The 15,999-nt window shown below is 54.2% G+C and overlaps 5 protein-coding genes across 5 annotated transcripts; all 5 read left to right on the forward strand.

The window, feature by feature from the left end:
- Nucleotides 1-54: 54 nt before the first annotated feature.
- Nucleotides 55-3,453, forward strand: W97_08124 (DEAD-box superfamily nuclear exosomal RNA helicase MTR4; the record flags this gene model as incomplete). Its single annotated transcript, XM_007785993.1, has 4 exons — nucleotides 55-795; nucleotides 853-943; nucleotides 993-3,216; nucleotides 3,273-3,453. 4 exons carry the CDS (start codon nucleotides 55-57, stop codon nucleotides 3,451-3,453), a joined length of 3,237 nt encoding a protein of 1,078 aa, XP_007784183.1.
- An 874-nt stretch (nucleotides 3,454-4,327) lies between these two features.
- W97_08125 (uncharacterized protein) lies at nucleotides 4,328-5,134 on the forward strand (the record flags this gene model as incomplete). Its single annotated transcript, XM_007785994.1, has 1 exon — nucleotides 4,328-5,134. One exon carries the CDS (start codon nucleotides 4,328-4,330, stop codon nucleotides 5,132-5,134), a length of 807 nt encoding a protein of 268 aa, XP_007784184.1.
- Nucleotides 5,135-5,970: 836 nt separating this feature from the next.
- W97_08126 (lactate 2-monooxygenase) lies at nucleotides 5,971-7,409 on the forward strand (the record flags this gene model as incomplete). Its single annotated transcript, XM_007785995.1, has 4 exons — nucleotides 5,971-6,082; nucleotides 6,139-6,190; nucleotides 6,243-7,051; nucleotides 7,120-7,409. 4 exons carry the CDS (start codon nucleotides 5,971-5,973, stop codon nucleotides 7,407-7,409), a joined length of 1,263 nt encoding a protein of 420 aa, XP_007784185.1.
- Nucleotides 7,410-8,162: 753 nt separating this feature from the next.
- On the forward strand, nucleotides 8,163-10,090 carry W97_08127 (protein phosphatase; the record flags this gene model as incomplete). Its single annotated transcript, XM_007785996.1, has 8 exons — nucleotides 8,163-8,198; nucleotides 8,360-8,675; nucleotides 8,738-8,811; nucleotides 8,866-8,950; nucleotides 9,004-9,210; nucleotides 9,262-9,526; nucleotides 9,577-9,581; nucleotides 9,612-10,090. The coding sequence occupies 8 exons, from the start codon at nucleotides 8,163-8,165 to the stop codon at nucleotides 10,088-10,090; spliced, it is 1,467 nt and encodes a 488-aa protein (XP_007784186.1).
- Nucleotides 10,091-10,834: 744 nt separating this feature from the next.
- On the forward strand, nucleotides 10,835-12,260 carry W97_08128 (uncharacterized protein; the record flags this gene model as incomplete). Its single annotated transcript, XM_007785997.1, has 3 exons — nucleotides 10,835-11,226; nucleotides 11,285-12,035; nucleotides 12,087-12,260. 3 exons carry the CDS (start codon nucleotides 10,835-10,837, stop codon nucleotides 12,258-12,260), a joined length of 1,317 nt encoding a protein of 438 aa, XP_007784187.1.
- Between the last annotated feature and the right edge of the window lie 3,739 nt (nucleotides 12,261-15,999).

Raw genomic sequence — 15,999 nt, forward strand, 5'->3', positions numbered from 1 at the left:
CACGGCAAATCCCCGAAGCTCCTCCAGGCGGCAACATACACCAGCGGACTGACCATGGATGACCTATTCGATGTGTTCGAAGGCAAATCTCAGCCAACTCCAGAGAAAGACGCCAAAAAACGACAGAGGAGCAAGAAACGGCAGGCGAACGGCGATGTCAAGGAGACAAATGGCGGATCAGACGCTGCGCGAACCAACGGCGACTCTGCGATGCCGGATGCCGCGGCCGCTCTCCCTGAAGCTCCGACAGAGTCAACGAAGCCAGACGATGCTCAAGCGCAACCCGACGCAAAGCGACTACGGCGAGAGGCAGAACCGGAGCCTGTTGTAACCGACGCCTTTGAGACCGAGCAATCGAGGGAGGTCGCGGCGTCAGCAGGACTACAGGCCCAGAAAGAGGGCGCAGCTGTCGTGTTGTCACATCAGGTCAGGCATCAGGTCGCATTACCTCCGGACTACGACTACGTCCCCATATCGCAGCACAAGCCGCCAGAAAAGCCAGCGAGGGAGTGGCCGTTTACGCTGGATCCTTTTCAGCAGGTGTCAATCGCATCTATCGAGAGGAATGAGAGCGTACTCGTCTCGGCACACACTAGCGCGGGCAAGACAGTCGTGGCGGAGTATGCGATCGCACAGTGCTTGAAGAACAACCAGAGAGTCATCTATACGAGTCCGATTAAGGCGTTAAGCAATCAGAAATACCGGGAGTTCCATGAGGAGTTCGGCGACGTAGGTTTGATGACCGGCGATGTGACGATCAACCCGACGGCTACTTGCTTGGTCATGACTACTGAGGTATGCCCCCAAGATGAAAGCGTGTTCTGGACCGGCCGATTACTAACAGGAGCTTAGATTCTACGATCTATGCTGTACAGAGGTTCAGAGATCATGCGCGAGGTTGCGTGGGTAATATTTGACGAAGTCCACTACCTCCGAGATAAGTGTATGAAACCCCAAGGCTCTGTGTCGTTTGTGTGTGCTAACTTAGCCAGCTCGCGGTGTCGTCTGGGAGGAGACCATTATATTACTTCCCGACAAGGTGCACTATGTTTTCCTGTCCGCGACCATACCGAATGCGATGCAGTTCGCAGAATGGATTACCAAGACGCACAACCAGCCCTGTCACGTTGTCTACACTGACTTCAGGCCCACTCCGCTACAACACTACTTCTTCCCTGCCGGCGCAGACGGCATCCATCTGGTCGTAGACGAAAAAGGCAATTTCCGGGAGGAAAACTTCCAAAAGGCTATGGCGTCTATCGCAGAGAAGCAAGGAGACGACCCTGCTGATCCGAATGCTAAGAGGAAGGGCAAGGGCAAAGACAAGAGACTCAACAAAGGCGGCAACAAGGGCCCTTCAGATATCTACAAGATTGTGAAGATGATTATGATGAAGAACTATAACCCTGTCATCGTCTTTAGCTTCAGCAAGCGAGAATGCGAGAACCTGGCCCTCCAGATGAGTCAACTGGCATTCAATGACGAGTCGGAGAAGGCTATGGTGGGCAAGGTGTTCAACAGTGCTATCGAAATGCTCTCCGAAGAGGATAAGCAGCTACCGCAGATTCAGCACATTCTCCCGCTGCTACGGCGAGGCATCGGCGTACACCACTCTGGACTACTTCCAATCCTGAAAGAGACCATTGAGATCCTGTTTCAAGAAGGTCTTATCAAGGTTCTTTTCGCTACCGAGACGTTCTCCATCGGACTGAACATGCCTGTGAAGACTGTAGTATTTACTAGCGTGCGCAAATTCGACGGCATCACCCAGCGATGGGTAACACCATCGGAGTTCATTCAGATGTCCGGTCGCGCTGGTAGAAGAGGTCTTGATGAACGTGGGATTGTCATTATGATGATTGACGAGAAGATGGATCCCGCTATCGCGAAAGAGATCGTTCGCGGAGAACAGGACAAGCTCAACTCCGCCTTCTACCTTGGCTACAATATGATTCTGAATCTCATGAGGGTGGAGGGTATCTCACCCGAGTTCATGTTAGAGCGCTGCTTTTTCCAGTTTCAGAATACAGCCAGCGTGTCTGGGCTGGAGAAGGAGCTTCAAGAGTTAGAGGCTGAGCGGGCCAGTATTTCGATTCCGGACGAGGCCATTGTACGTGATTACTACGATCTGCGGCAACAACTCAACACCTACACGAAGGACATGCGGGACGTCATCACTCATCCTACGTATTGCTTGCAGTTCATGCAATCCGGCCGCCTAGTACGAATCAAGTACAAGGACTACGACTTCGGCTGGGGCGCAGTCGTCAACTTCACGCAGCGGAAGCCTGCCAAGGGGCAGTCCGCTTCGGAGATGACGCCACAGCAGACTTACGTGGTCGATGTGCTGCTCCAGGTTGCTGACGATTCGTCATTCGCCCCTCACGCAACGCAGGATCTCCCACCCGGAGTGCGACCGCCCGGGCCAGGGGAGAAAGGCAAGATGGAAGTCGTGCCAGTGCTGCTATCGTGTATTGACTCGATAGGACACCTGCGATTATTCCTACCGCCAGATCTCAAGTCAGTTGATCAGAGGAACGGCGTGCGAAAGGCTCTTGAAGAAGTCAAGAAGCGATTCCCGGATGGAATTGCAATTCTTGACCCGATCGAGAACATGGGCATCACGGATGATTCCTTCAAGAAGCTGTTAAGGAAGATTGAGGTTCTTGAGTCGCGGTTACTGTCCAACGCGCTCCACAACTCGCCAAGGCTGCCAGACCTCTATAACCAGTATGCGGCCAAAATAGAGCTGACAAACAAGATCAAGGACATCAAGAAGCGGATTTCAGAAGCCTTCTCAATTATGCAGCTCGATGAGCTGAAATGCCGGAAGCGAGTCCTACGGCGTTTGGGCTTCATCAACGAAGCGGATGTCGTTCAACTCAAGGCACGCGTCGCTTGCGAGATCAGCACAGGCGATGAGCTTGTGCTTAGCGAGCTCCTTTTCAACCGCTTCTTCAACGAGCTCACACCGGAGCAGTGCGCTGCCTGCTTAAGCTGCTTCATCTTCGAAGAGAAGAGCCAGGAGACTCCTGCTCTGAAAGAGGAGCTTGCCAAACCCTACCGGGAGATTCAAGCTCAGGCTCGCATCATCGCGAAGATATCTCAGGAGAGCAAGTTGCCCGTCAATGAAGATGACTACCTCCAGACCTTCAAGTACCAGTTGATGGAAGTCGTCTTCGCGTGGTCTAAGGGTGCTTCGTTCGCTCAGATTTGGTAAGCTCGGAGTGCTCATTTTTTCTTTGTTTTCAGATTTGCTAACTTTGTCACAGCAAAATGACGGACGTCTACGAAGGCAGTCTGATCCGCCTGTTCAGACGGTTAGAAGAGCTGCTCCGCCAAATGGCACAAGCGTCCAAGGTCATGGGTAGCGAAGACTTGGAGCAGAAGTTCGAAACTGCCCTTGAGAAGGTCAGGCGCGATCTTGTTGCTGCGCAGTCGTTATACTTGTAGAGGTAGTGCTTTCTTCCACATCACGCAGCGTTGGCTTCATGCCGCCAGGCTTCGGCCTCTCACGTAATGGCGTTCTCTCGTGGCGTTCCAGGATATGCAGCGATTTTATCAGAATGGCGCGCAGGTTCTAGCGGTATCTATGACGCTATATTGCTCCAAAGCCATGAAGCAGCCAGAGAGGGGGCATAAGGAAGCTTTTACCAGTCTGGATCGTCACATGTGTACATTTTCGAGTGAACAAGGTACGTTACTAGGCGCTGGAAGGGTGACGACTTAAGCCCAGACTATCCGTAAGTTACTTCGTCTGGTCTGTGAAGACTCATTGGGAAGGGCAAGAATATAATGGTCTGATGATCCTGAGTATAAAACTGTGCCTGTCTCATGCTTCGTACAATTTACATAGTGGTTCTTTATCTTCAGCCCTTTGACACGTCACATTGCTGCAGCAGTCTTTGTGAGTGTATACAATAGTGTTTGCACGCTTGTGCTGTGTTTTAGCGGGAATAGAGAGTTCAAACCGGTGAAAGCAACTGCCGCTTGCATTGTGACCACGGATCCTGTCACGTGACTGATGTCGGTACCGATTTGGTGACCTTTCCCGAGCTTCCGCATTCCACTTACTTTAACACACACTTCAACCAGCGGTGCCGACCCAGCCTGCGACAGCTCCCACATTGATTCAAACCGTGTTCCTGCAGCTTCTTAGCTTCGCAGCCATGAACGACATTATTGCCAGCCAGCCCTTTGCCGCCCCTCCCCATCTTCTCTCCAACAACAACCGTCGCTCACCCCCGCGGTCATGTGAGTATGCCCCAGAAGCCGCAGCACGCCGAAAGCACACTGACAGGGCGTTCGAACAGTCCCCAACAACGCCATGTCCGGGCGAAAACGAAAAGTGGAAGGGGAGGAAGAAATGTCAGCGTCGCCCTCGAGTTCGCCGTCGATGGCTCCCCGGACCATATCACAAGCTCCTATCTCACGCCACACCAAGCGTATGCGAACGAATCTGCATGGACGCCCGCTAGACCTCCCAAGACTCCTAGAAACACTCTCCCCGCAAGACCTCAGGAGTCTAGTTCGCTCCATCTGCGACCGACACCCTGAGATAGGAGCCGAGGTCGTATCGACCGCACCCAAACCAACCGTTGCATCCACGCTCGAGGTCCTGAGCAACTACCACAAGGCGCTCGACAAGTCATTCCCCTATGGCAACGATTCCAGATCCGAATACGCGTACAACCGGGTGCGGCAACCGCTTCTTGAGCTCGTTGACGCAATCAAGGACTTCACGCCGCACTTCCTGCCGCCCAACGAGACGCAGATCCCGAACATGTTCACGTACCTCGACGGCGCGACCGAAGCTGTACATTCGATCCCAGAGTTCAGCCACTACCAGCACAACCGCCACAAGCAGGAGATGTACGAGGAGTTGGCTAAGGCGTGGATGCTGGTGATCCGGGATATTGCGCGGCAGGGCGGTGGGATTAGGCTGTTGCAGCTTGATGGGTCGGATAGGACGCTGTTGCGACACAATGAGAAGTCCGGAGGGCGGTTTCAAGAGGTTCTGAACGAGCTGCGTGCGCATGTTGGATGGATGGCCGGGAACTCCGGATGCAGCCAGGGCGAGCAATCTATACAGGACCAGCTGCGGAACGGCACGTTTGGGCCGGGCCCTGCCTAAGCTGGGCATGAGACTCGGATGGAGCAGACTGCGTGGACGACAAGATACCCATAGAAGAGAGTGGACAGCTACACGGGTAGGGGTTGATATGCATTGGGACGGTATGATGGGGTTTCGGTTGGCGTATTAAGCCTAGTATTGGTAAGGCGTTCATATTTGTACGGCGCCCTCGGTTCGTAGGGTCAGCGTTTGTGTTTGCATCAGCGTTGGGGTTCTGTTTTTTCGGTGTGGTTCCCTGAGATGTCCTCCAATCTAGGGATGGCATTCTATCTATAGTCAGACCGACGCATCACGACAGAACAACACGAGTCCTCATAGAGGGACATTTCTCATTCACGAAGACATCGATGCACAGATTACGCCTCTAGCAAGTGATGCGTGTGCTTGAGCAAGGACATACTCGTAGGCTAGCTATGGACTGTTCAAGAAGGTCGTCTTCCCCTGAATATGAAAATTAAGCCGGTATAGGCCGCTGTCCTACGAATCTATCTCTCATAGATAGCACTTCACCGCAACGCTACCTCATGCTGTTCTCCTCCATCATGATTCTATGACGGCACGTGACCGAATCCCCATCAGACACAAGCTTTCGCACAAGCCTTTTGACGAGATCTGGATCCCTGTCACCGTTTGAGCCGGGGACCGGGAAGACGGCATCTATCACAATGAGATCACCTGTAGGAATTACTTAGGATCCGTGAATCCCGTCACTTCTGCATAACTTGATTGTCATCTTGACGTCGTCCGATCTCTCCCAGAGCCTTAACATGTCAAGTTCCTCTTATTTGTTGGGCGCAAGCTGTTGCAGACCTCCTTGATTAGGATTAATATCGGCAATGGACACCAAGAATCCGAACAAGAAATACAGAACAACGCCCGAGTACGCTGAGTATCAGCGTGAGAACTTCTGGGCAAGCAATGAGGGCAAAGTGCCTCCGTTCAATACTGGTGAGCTATTGTTGCGGGCTTTATGTTAGCCAAGCACTGCTGACGCTGTGGACCAGACCCGGCCAAGCTTGAGGAACTAGCAAAGGAGAGGCTGTCTCAGAATGGATGGTAAGCATCGTGTATCCTCCAATTCACACCGTCTATAGCTCATGCATGTGAGGCTTTATGCTTCCTCCAACGCAGGCCAGTCTTACACTCACACCGCCAATCGCCAGGCCTTCTACCGGCGCCGCATCATCCCACGCATGCTGGTAGACACCAACAAGCGAGACACCCGCGCCGAGATCTGGGGTCACAAGGTCTCCGCGCCCATCGGCTTCGCGCCCATCGGCATCAACAAGATATACCACCCCCAGGGCGAGCTGCCCGTGGCCAAAGTCGCCAAGGAGCTAAACCTGCCCTACTGCCTCAGCACCGCGGGTTCACAACCCATCGAAGCCGTGGCAGAGGCCAATGGCGAAGGCCCTCGCTTCTTCCAGCTGTACATGCCGCACGACGACGAACTCACCATCTCGCTGCTGACACGGGCGCACGACTCAGGCTTTTCGGCTTGCATCCTCACAGTCGATACGTGGCAGCTCGGCTGGCGGCACGACGATGTTCAGACGTCCAACTATGCGTTCTACCACGGCATCGGCGCCGATCTGGGGCTCTCGGATCCGGTGTTTCAGAAAAGACTGAGAGAGGATGGGATAGATCCCAAGACTATGCCGAATGAGGCCGGGGCGAAGTGGATTGATAATGTGTGGCATGGACGCGCGCATAGTTGGGAGAAGATCCCGTGGTTGATTAAGACGTGGAAGGAGATTTCGGGCGGGAAGCCGTTTGCGATCAAGGGGATCCAGGATGTGAGCGATGCCCAGAAGGCGGTGGAGGTGGGCGTTGATGGGATTGTGGTGAGCAACCATGCTGGACGGCAGGTTGATGGTGCTTGTGCTAGCTTGGACGCACTGGAGAGGATCGTTGATGGTAAGTCGAGCTCTTTCGATCAGTTGTATTATCCAGTTCGTCGGCTTGATCTGATATACTGCCCTCAGCCGTCGGCGACAAAACTTACATCATGTTCGACTCCGGCGTGCGCGGTGCGTCAGACGTCTTCAAGGCCCTTGCAATCGGCGCCAAGTTCGTCTTTGTCGGTCGACTCTGGGTTTGGGGTCTTTCCATCATGGGCGATCATGGTGTACGGCACGTGATGAAGAGCCTGCTGGCGGACTTTGACATCCTTCTCAACGTCGCTGGGTTCCAGAACATTGGGCAGATAGATCGATCTGCGCTGGAGGTGTATCCGCCGGGCTACCCCTTGCTCCCGCAGACATCGAAGTTGTAGTGGATAGCTGATGGGAAACGGGCGGAGATATCTCCATGAAGCTTCAGATTGTGTCATGTAGACGGTTGAATGCCTGATGTGAACTTCACCACGGAAGCCTGCTACTGCCTGGATGCGCTGGGTCTGAGAGCACTGATAGCACTGACATCGTCCTGTGTCTGCTGTCGCTCTTCGTTAGCCCTCAAGGGTAGCTGACCTGCCTACCTAGCCTGCCACGGGCGAAGCCGGAGTTGTAACATAGGGAAGCCTTAGCTGAGGCGCAGTCCTTTGTCACGGGAGATGGATGGTGTGCTCCAGACAGGGCGCAGTACGGCAATGGAGCCTGGCCGAGTCGACGCAGAGGATCTGAAGCGCCACGAGTAATCTGGCAGCCTTACAGGTGTCGTGCCAAAGCTGCGAGGTGTCCAGGCCGCTGGTGGCGCGGAACGGTCAGGGCACTTGACCCTTCCGACTTGCAAAACTCGGGCGATGAAGTCAGCAGCAGCGCCTGGGGAACCACCACACGACACTTTCTCGGTCCTTAGCCGGAGAACGCTCCTCCACCTGCAACTCTGTCTCCAACTCCTCCGCGCGCACCTCGCACTGCTTCGCAATTCCTGAGCTTCATCACACGACCTTGCTCCTCGCTGCTTCCAAGCCTGCTTCTCGTTTGTCCATTCCTCTAGCGCAGAACCCCACCAACACGTCGATACCCCGTAGCGAACCTTCCACACCTGCACACCCACTTCATCCCCCTCCTCCACAACCGACACCATGGGTCAGACGCTCTCTGAACCCGTAGTCGAGAAAGTGAGTTTGGCCGAGTTCTCCAGAGCCATTGAGGCTGCAGCCATTGTTCCACATACAGCGGCCGCTCAGTTCGGTCGTCTCTGACCGGACGAGAGGGCTTGTTAGCCCCCCTCATCCGGCGCCCACGTAGCAGCACACGAGCTAACCTGTGTCCACCAAAGAAATCCGACCACGGCCAAGATGATCGGGTCATCTACGGAGTCTCTTCGATGCAGGGGTGGCGCATCAGCATGGAGGACGCGCACGCCTGCATCCTCGACCTACAACCGCAAAACGGGAGCCAGCAGAAGCCAGCAGACGCGAATGTGCGACTGAGCTTCTTCGGCGTCTACGACGGCCACGGGGGGGACAAAGTAGCCATCTACACCGGGGAAAATCTGCACAAGATCATCGCCAAGCAAGACGCATTCAAGAGTGGCGACATAGAACAGGCTCTGAAGGATGGCTTCTTGGCAATCGATAGGGCCATCTTGAGCGGTGAATAGCAACCTCTCTTCGCCAGGCTGGCCGCGCGACCAAGGCTGACTCGTAGGTGCTAGACCCAAGGTACGAGGAAGAAGTCTCTGGTTGCACAGCATCAGTTGGCATCATAACAAAAGACAAGATATACGTCGTACGTTGAATCGAACCTAATCTCTCTTCTCCGGCTCGCGCTAATTGGAGACAGGCAAACGCGGGTGACTCGAGAAGCGTCCTGGGCATCAAAGGCAGAGCGAAGCCACTTTCTTTCGACCACAAGCCTCAGAACGAAGGTACAACCGCAGTCCGCATGCCTTGAGACGGCAAGCCAGCTGACATACGGCAGGCGAGAAAGCACGCATTTGCGCCGCTGGTGGCTTCGTCGACTTCGGTCGTGTCAATGGCAACTTGGCTCTTTCGCGCGCAATCGGCGACTTCGAGTTCAAGAAGAGCGCAGACCTGCCGCCCGAGCAGCAGATTGTCACCGCCTTCCCTGATGTCACTGTACACGATATCACGGATGATGACGAGTTCCTCGTTGTAGCTTGTGACGGTATGCTGATCACTGTCCCTTTCGGTAAACGTCTGCTGACATCAATCCAAGGCATCTGGGATTGTCAGTCCTCTCAAGCAGTCGTTGAGTTCGTCAGGCGCGGCATTGCCGCAAAGCAGGAACTACAGGCAATCTGCGAGAACATGATGGACAACTGTCTTGCGTCTAACAGCGACACCGGTGGCGTCGGGTGTGACAATATGACTATGGTTATTGTTGGTCTGCTGAAGGGCAAGACGAAGGACGAGTGGTACAAGGAGATCGCCGATAGGGTAGCGAACGGCGATGGCCCATGTGCTCCGCCAGAGTACGGCAAGTCTTGAATCTTCCATGGAACACACTAAATACCCTGTACTATACCGGTAGAACGAGTGCCTAACGTTTATCCTTTTTCACTGTAGCCGAGTTCCGAGGCCCAGGAATACATCACAGATATGATGACAGCCCTGAGGATTATGAGATGGATATGGACCACGGTTCGCGTCGCGGCATGAGTAACCGCGTCATCCTGCTTGGAAACGGCTCGGAGATCAACCACGACTCCGCCGACAGCGAGATGTTCGACCATGATGAGGAAGATAAGGACCTCAAGAGTCAGGTCAACAAGGGGGGTGCGGGTGACGATGACAGCGCATATGGAAGCGACAACCGGAGTCAGCGAGAAGGGACGCCTTCCAGGGACAGCAACGGCCAGAATCCCGTGTTTGGCCAGTCGGACTCGCCTTCCTCAACCGCTACAGACAGGTCGGAGGTGACTGAGCATCACAAACACCAGGCTGAGCAGGGTCTTAAGAATCAGCAGAGTGACAAGCACTCATCAACGCCTGCCGAACCAAAGATGATGGCAGCTACCGATGGCGCGGTGGACAGCATGAAGTAGCGGACACGACGAAGAGTCGGGCTTCTTGCAAAGATGGCTTGTGTGTCTATTACCGGGTAGACATAGAAATGAAATCATGGGTACACGAGCAGATACAGGAATGATCATGGATAGGAATACAGCAGCAGGCGGAGGATCCTAGGCTACCTCGTTATGATACCTGGCCGGCGGAATTACCACCGTGTCTGGTGCGGGTTTGTCATGCTTTTTGCTTTCCATTGCGTGCATTTTGCTAGGGTGCGGGTGCGGGTGCGGTACTCGTCTATTACATAGAGGTTCTCTTGTGAAGAGCGCTATAGCATTCGGAACTATTCTCATTTCATAAGTGTGCTCGACTTGAGACTTGTGCAGGGCCTCCCCAGTTTTCAGGCCTAGATGCTTGGCATGTTGTTCTTCGTTGGAAGCACGTGCTCAGCGTCTGCCACTCGCTGTGACGTGCTCCTTGCCCTTGAGCATCCCGTCTCAAGCAGGGAACGGAATTGTTGGCAGATCGCAACAGCCAGCCGGCTCCCCTAAACGGCGATCCTCTTTAACCTGCTACTGCAAAATATTTCACTAATTGCGAACCTGCCAACCCATTGTTCTTGTACCGGCTGGCCGAAGTTCAGGAGGCATCAAGGTACGGCTTCGCGCCCAAACATAACATTGAGCCTAACACAGCAGGAGGCAACTAATACGCTCCCGCCTCACTAGATACGCTTCTCCACAATCGATAGACACTTAGTAAATCCCAACACCTCAGCCATGCCTCCTAAGCGTAAACGAACAAACACCCTAACCGGCACCGAACCCACCATCAACGTCGCGCAGCCGTCCTCACGCGACGCCTCAGAAGAAGACGCCATGGACCCCATCCTACAGGAAGTGCTGGAGCAAAAGAAATCCGAGCCCTCAGACCCTCCTTCAAAGCGGACACGGAGCCACAGGCGCGACTCCGGCAGCAAGGCCGAGGACGCCAAAAACGAGTCCGAGGAAGCGATTGAGCATGGCGAGAATGGCGAGAGGGGGACCATGAGCATGGAGGCGCCGCCGAAAGCTGGGCTGGTTGACCCGGTCGGGTATCATACCAACCCGCCGCCGACCGACCGACCTGTGCGAATCTACTGCGATGGAGTGTTTGATCTGTTCCATCTTGGGTAGGCACTGGGCAGGCTCGCGATGCCATTGTTGACACATCTGCTGACTGGTACCCAGCCACATGCGCCAGCTCCAGCAAGCCAAAACTGCCTTCCCCGACGTCTACCTCCTCGCCGGCGTGACCGGCGACAAGGAAACGCACAGGCGAAAAGGCCTCACCGTGCTCTCAGCCAAAGAGCGCGCCGAGAGCGTCCGACACTGCAAATGGGTCGACGAAGTGATCGAAGACTGCCCCTGGATCATTGCCGACGCGCCCGAATTCATCGAGCAGCACAAAATCGACTACGTCGCGCACGACGACATCCCCTACGGCGCGGACGAAGGCGACGACATCTACGCGCCCATCAAAAAGGCGGGCAAGTTCCTCGTTACGCAGAGGACCGAGGGCGTTAGCACCACGGGCATCATCACGAAGATCGTCCGCGATTATGATAAGTATATCTCGCGCCAGCTGAACAGGGGTACCAGCCGCCAGGAACTCAATGTCTCGTGGTTGAAGAAGAATGAGCTGGAGCTTAAGCGCAGCATGGCTGAGCTGCGCGATAATATTAAGAATAACTGGACGGCGACTGGACAGGAGCTGGGAAAGGAGCTGAGGCAGTTCTGGCAAGGCAGTCGGCAGGCCAGTCCGGCGGGATCGATCCGCGGTACCTCGAACTCACCCAAGAGGGATGCGCTCTCATCGCCATCGGTGGTGGCGCGCTTGGGCCATCTTGATGTGCCGAAAACGGGTCATGGTAATGGCGGGCCCTCTTCGGACTTTGCTGCTGGATACAGCCTTGGGTTGCTGGGTGGTGTGCGGTCTTGGGTCAGTACTCGTATAGGAGACAGAGGTGCGCGCTTTCTGACAGTCCTGCAGATGACTCGCAGCCGGCGCAATTTGAACGACAGCCGACCCCAAAGTCCCAACAGCAGTGAAGACGGTTCAGACGATCACAAAGACTCTGCAGACGTGCCAAGAGGGCGACGAGGCAAGAACATCCAGGACGAGGTCGATGCCCAAGTTGTGGAGGAGATGGACACGCGACGGTGATGCAGTGGAGAACTTTTAACCAGCATAATCAATGGCCGTGCACCTTGGTGAAGGACCCTAAATTTCCTTGACTCTCTTCAACCTATGGTTTACTCTTCCTGCATAACACTTTTTGCGAGTTTTGTGATCGTTGAGCCAAACTACTTAGCCTCGTGCCGCGGTGCGGCCCTACCGGCAAACGGCAGGACGGCGAGATCACGCATCTCTCACCTAGAAAAACAAAGACTACCTTTCATCACCAACACCTCTTTGACAGCAAGTGTCTCGCTTTGCAAATGTCATGGCGTCTCTCAGTCTCACTACTAAGGGAAGCGGCCTAAGCGTCAAAGTTGGCAAGCTGTAAACCTACGTTTGTACGCTAGACTGTCATGTGCGCTGCCGTATTAGCTCGCTTGTACTTTATCCCTAGTCGGTGACCTGAAGTTGTGGCTGCAATTCGCTTTGTAGGGTGCATGACTTGCTATGGCGGCTGTCCAGCTCTGCATCACGTTGTTGATAGACTACGGGAGTGAGAAAGATGTCGAGCAAACCAGATAAGTCTTCTTCCATGCGCGTCGTCTTACCGTCCACGCATGTCAACTACACTAGTCCCACGACTCTACGACATTGCCAATCGCTTCTGAGCCATACACCGGCGCTCAGCATCCTGGGCCCCCTTTCAGCCTCACAGTCAGTCAACAATATTCTTAACAAGAGCATCAACGGTCATCTTCGTCATCTCTGTCCTCGGTGTCCATCTTCATCGCCCTAGCCATTCGGATCTACCGAGATACTCCCACTTCCACCCTACCCCGGAAATGTGCAACCTCATCTACTCCCGGCCCACCTGCCCCTGCCCGCCCTATCCTTCTTCGCCATACACAGTTCTTTGTGCAGAAGCGAGACAGAGGAGCCCGATCATGGCGTGTCTGCCCGGCTGTAGGAGGGTGGTTTGGAAGCCTGTGGGCATGTGTCCTGTGTGTGTGGGGTTGGAGAGGGAGGGAAGGGGGAGGGGGCGGAGGGGGAGTGGGAAGGGTGTTTGAGGGGCGGGTCTCTGGAGGAGAGGGGAGGATGATTAGGGGGTTTTTGGGAGACGGGCAGTGGAATGGGAGGAAGGTCTGGTGTTTTTAACTCCCGCGTTCGTCTTCACCTCCACTTTCCGAGGGCTGTGGCTGTAAAGGGAGAGAGAGGCAACGACGGGAATGGTGGACCCAGGAGCGATCCATATAGAAAGAGAACCTGGAAGTACTGTTGATGGGAAGAGGGGCAAGTGAGGGATACGCGTGCGCAGTTTCAGCAAAGTGTGAGATGGTTGAAGGGATTTGGAGGGAACAATAGAGGGGGAAGTTGGTGTTCGTGCAATACCTGAAAGCAAAAGGAATACAATCTTAATCTAATTGGGGTATGAGTGTATGAATGTAACGCATCCTCTGCTCCGACCCTCTCCCGGAAGCTATTCCTGGCGAGGCATCTTGCTTGAGTAGCGTACCAGGTGTTCACCATTTGTTGCCTGCTGCGATCTTGGCCGGCCTTCCAGTGTCAACTTTGCCTAATTCAAGTGACGCGAATTCAACCTTATGTAGCCCCGAGATTGTCCGCTAAATGCCTTACTGCTGCCTACGACGCCTCACAATCTTGCATATATAGTCTTGGTGTGCTCGCGCTCACCTCAATCTGTCCCATGATCCTCGCACTAAAAGCAACAGTCTGCAAGCTATAAAGAACGCCTCCCTCGATTCGCTGCACTGGACCACCGCTTCGTCCCACAGCGTTCTTGGACTCCGCTCATGTCCAAGACGTTTGATCTCACCACCAAAGCTTGACACTCTACTTAAAGGTTGGAAGATCCACTCCTGCCAGAGAGGCAGCCAACCACCGACACGGCGTGTCACGTCCCACAGATCACCGCACACGACTTACGCGTTAGACACTTCTGTCCTCGCCAAGACGGCGGTTTGCACTGCATGCTCGTTCCTGTCCGTCATCATGATGGTACAGATCGCCTGCGAAGTCCGTCCAGGAGACTCCTGTCAAGTTCGAAGAACGGAGACGACCCGAGGAACGGAAAGCTTTCTGCCCGGTTGTTATACTCCTACTCCATCGGCTCTCCAGCTCATTCCGCGGAAAAGGTTGAAGCTGTGGGGAAGCGATTCAACAACGGAACGCATAGTCAGCATCATCACACTACGCCCGACTCCGGAATCTGTCCTTGTTCAGGGCGTTCGAAGCAAGAGCATGGTCATTTCAGCGAGTATTCAAAATGAGGCTGCTTAGCGCTGGGTGCGACAGGCAGACAAGGCGAACACGCCATGCGCGTTGATGATCTCGCTTCCACCAGGGACACCCGCTTCTTTCCGCTTCGCATGGAGCGACCTCTCGAGGCTCCAATAACGTGACCTCATTCATCGTTGTGCATCTTCGACACTCTAGTGGTGCACTGTAGACGCTTCACGATCCACCTTTTCTCAGGATTCACAACGTCTGGCGAGGCTGGCAGATAGATGACCGTTGAGGATTCGATGCGGTGAGGAATGAGGGTTGAGCTATGACGGCGCCAGCGATAGGGCTCAAGATGAGGCGCAATCTCTTACGATTCAACGGCCTTCTGGCCTTGGAAACGATGTCAGCCCTCTCCGACCGCCTTTCGGGGGATTGAAGCCGTCACGCCTAACGTATTCATTGGGGATGGACGTGTTGATCTAGGAAAGGGCGGGATAGCATTGGAAATAGTCAATGCCTTGCATTGCACGATTCAAATTCCTCATATCTCCCTTCTATTCGGGAACATTAGTTCGCTTGTCACCAATCACGAAATTGTCATTTGTGTCCATAGTTGTTTTACCACTTCAGTCTGTTGGTCATATTTCGGAGCTCTGGCCGCAAACGTCAAGTCCAGTGATGCTCTATCACTGCGTTGTTCTTTGACAGTCTTTACCTCGTGATGTGTCTGCGACACCATTGCTAAGAAACTCACTATACAACAACTCAAAGTCGGCGAGACGCTACTAGAACCTAACAGAGGTACACAACCTTTCCTACATTCACATGGACCAGAAAGCGTGCTTGTCTGACTCGGGCGCCATTTGAGTGAACGCATTGCATAGGGTTTTGCGGCTGGTAGTTCATGCAGGTATCCGTGGTGCTATCAAACATGGCATCGACACGTCCTTCAGCTCTTATTCCCGTGTGCGCATCAAGCTGACGTTGGTCTTGTATGGTTTGAATGTCGCTAATATGTTTCACCCTTTCAGACGCTTTGGCGCATCCTCCCCGGAGCCTCAAACGATAAATTGGGCATATCACGTCTACTCCTGCAGCCCCTAGCAAGTGCTGGACGCATGCGATCACCTCGGCGTACTCGGAATCGCTCGCAACCGCTTGCGCCGATAACTTCTCGGCAACCTTCAACAACTGCCAACTGCTGCGACAGCAAGAGAGGGATTCAGTTCGAGAGAGGATGCATCCTCAGACGCAGAACCAATCCGCCCACGGTGGCTCGAGCTGTCCTGGTCCCTCCGCTTTCGATCGTTCTGCAAACACTGCAGCTCAAGAGGTATCAGGGAGGGGTGGGAAGGAACAGACGGAAACGTACCGAAACGCCTACAGCGACGCAGAAGGAAGGCGAGGATGTGGGAAAGAACAGATGCAACTGTCTGACACTGGATGCCGGACAAGGGCCTCTGAACATCTACAAAACCACAACGCGCCGCCAGCGGAAGAAGCAAATCAGGAAATGGAGCAACCATCACGAGCACGCCTG

The sequence above is a fragment of the Coniosporium apollinis genome (assembly GCF_000281105.1).
Source record: "Coniosporium apollinis CBS 100218 chromosome Unknown supercont1.49, whole genome shotgun sequence".
Classification (NCBI taxonomy): domain Eukaryota; kingdom Fungi; phylum Ascomycota; class Dothideomycetes; genus Coniosporium; species Coniosporium apollinis.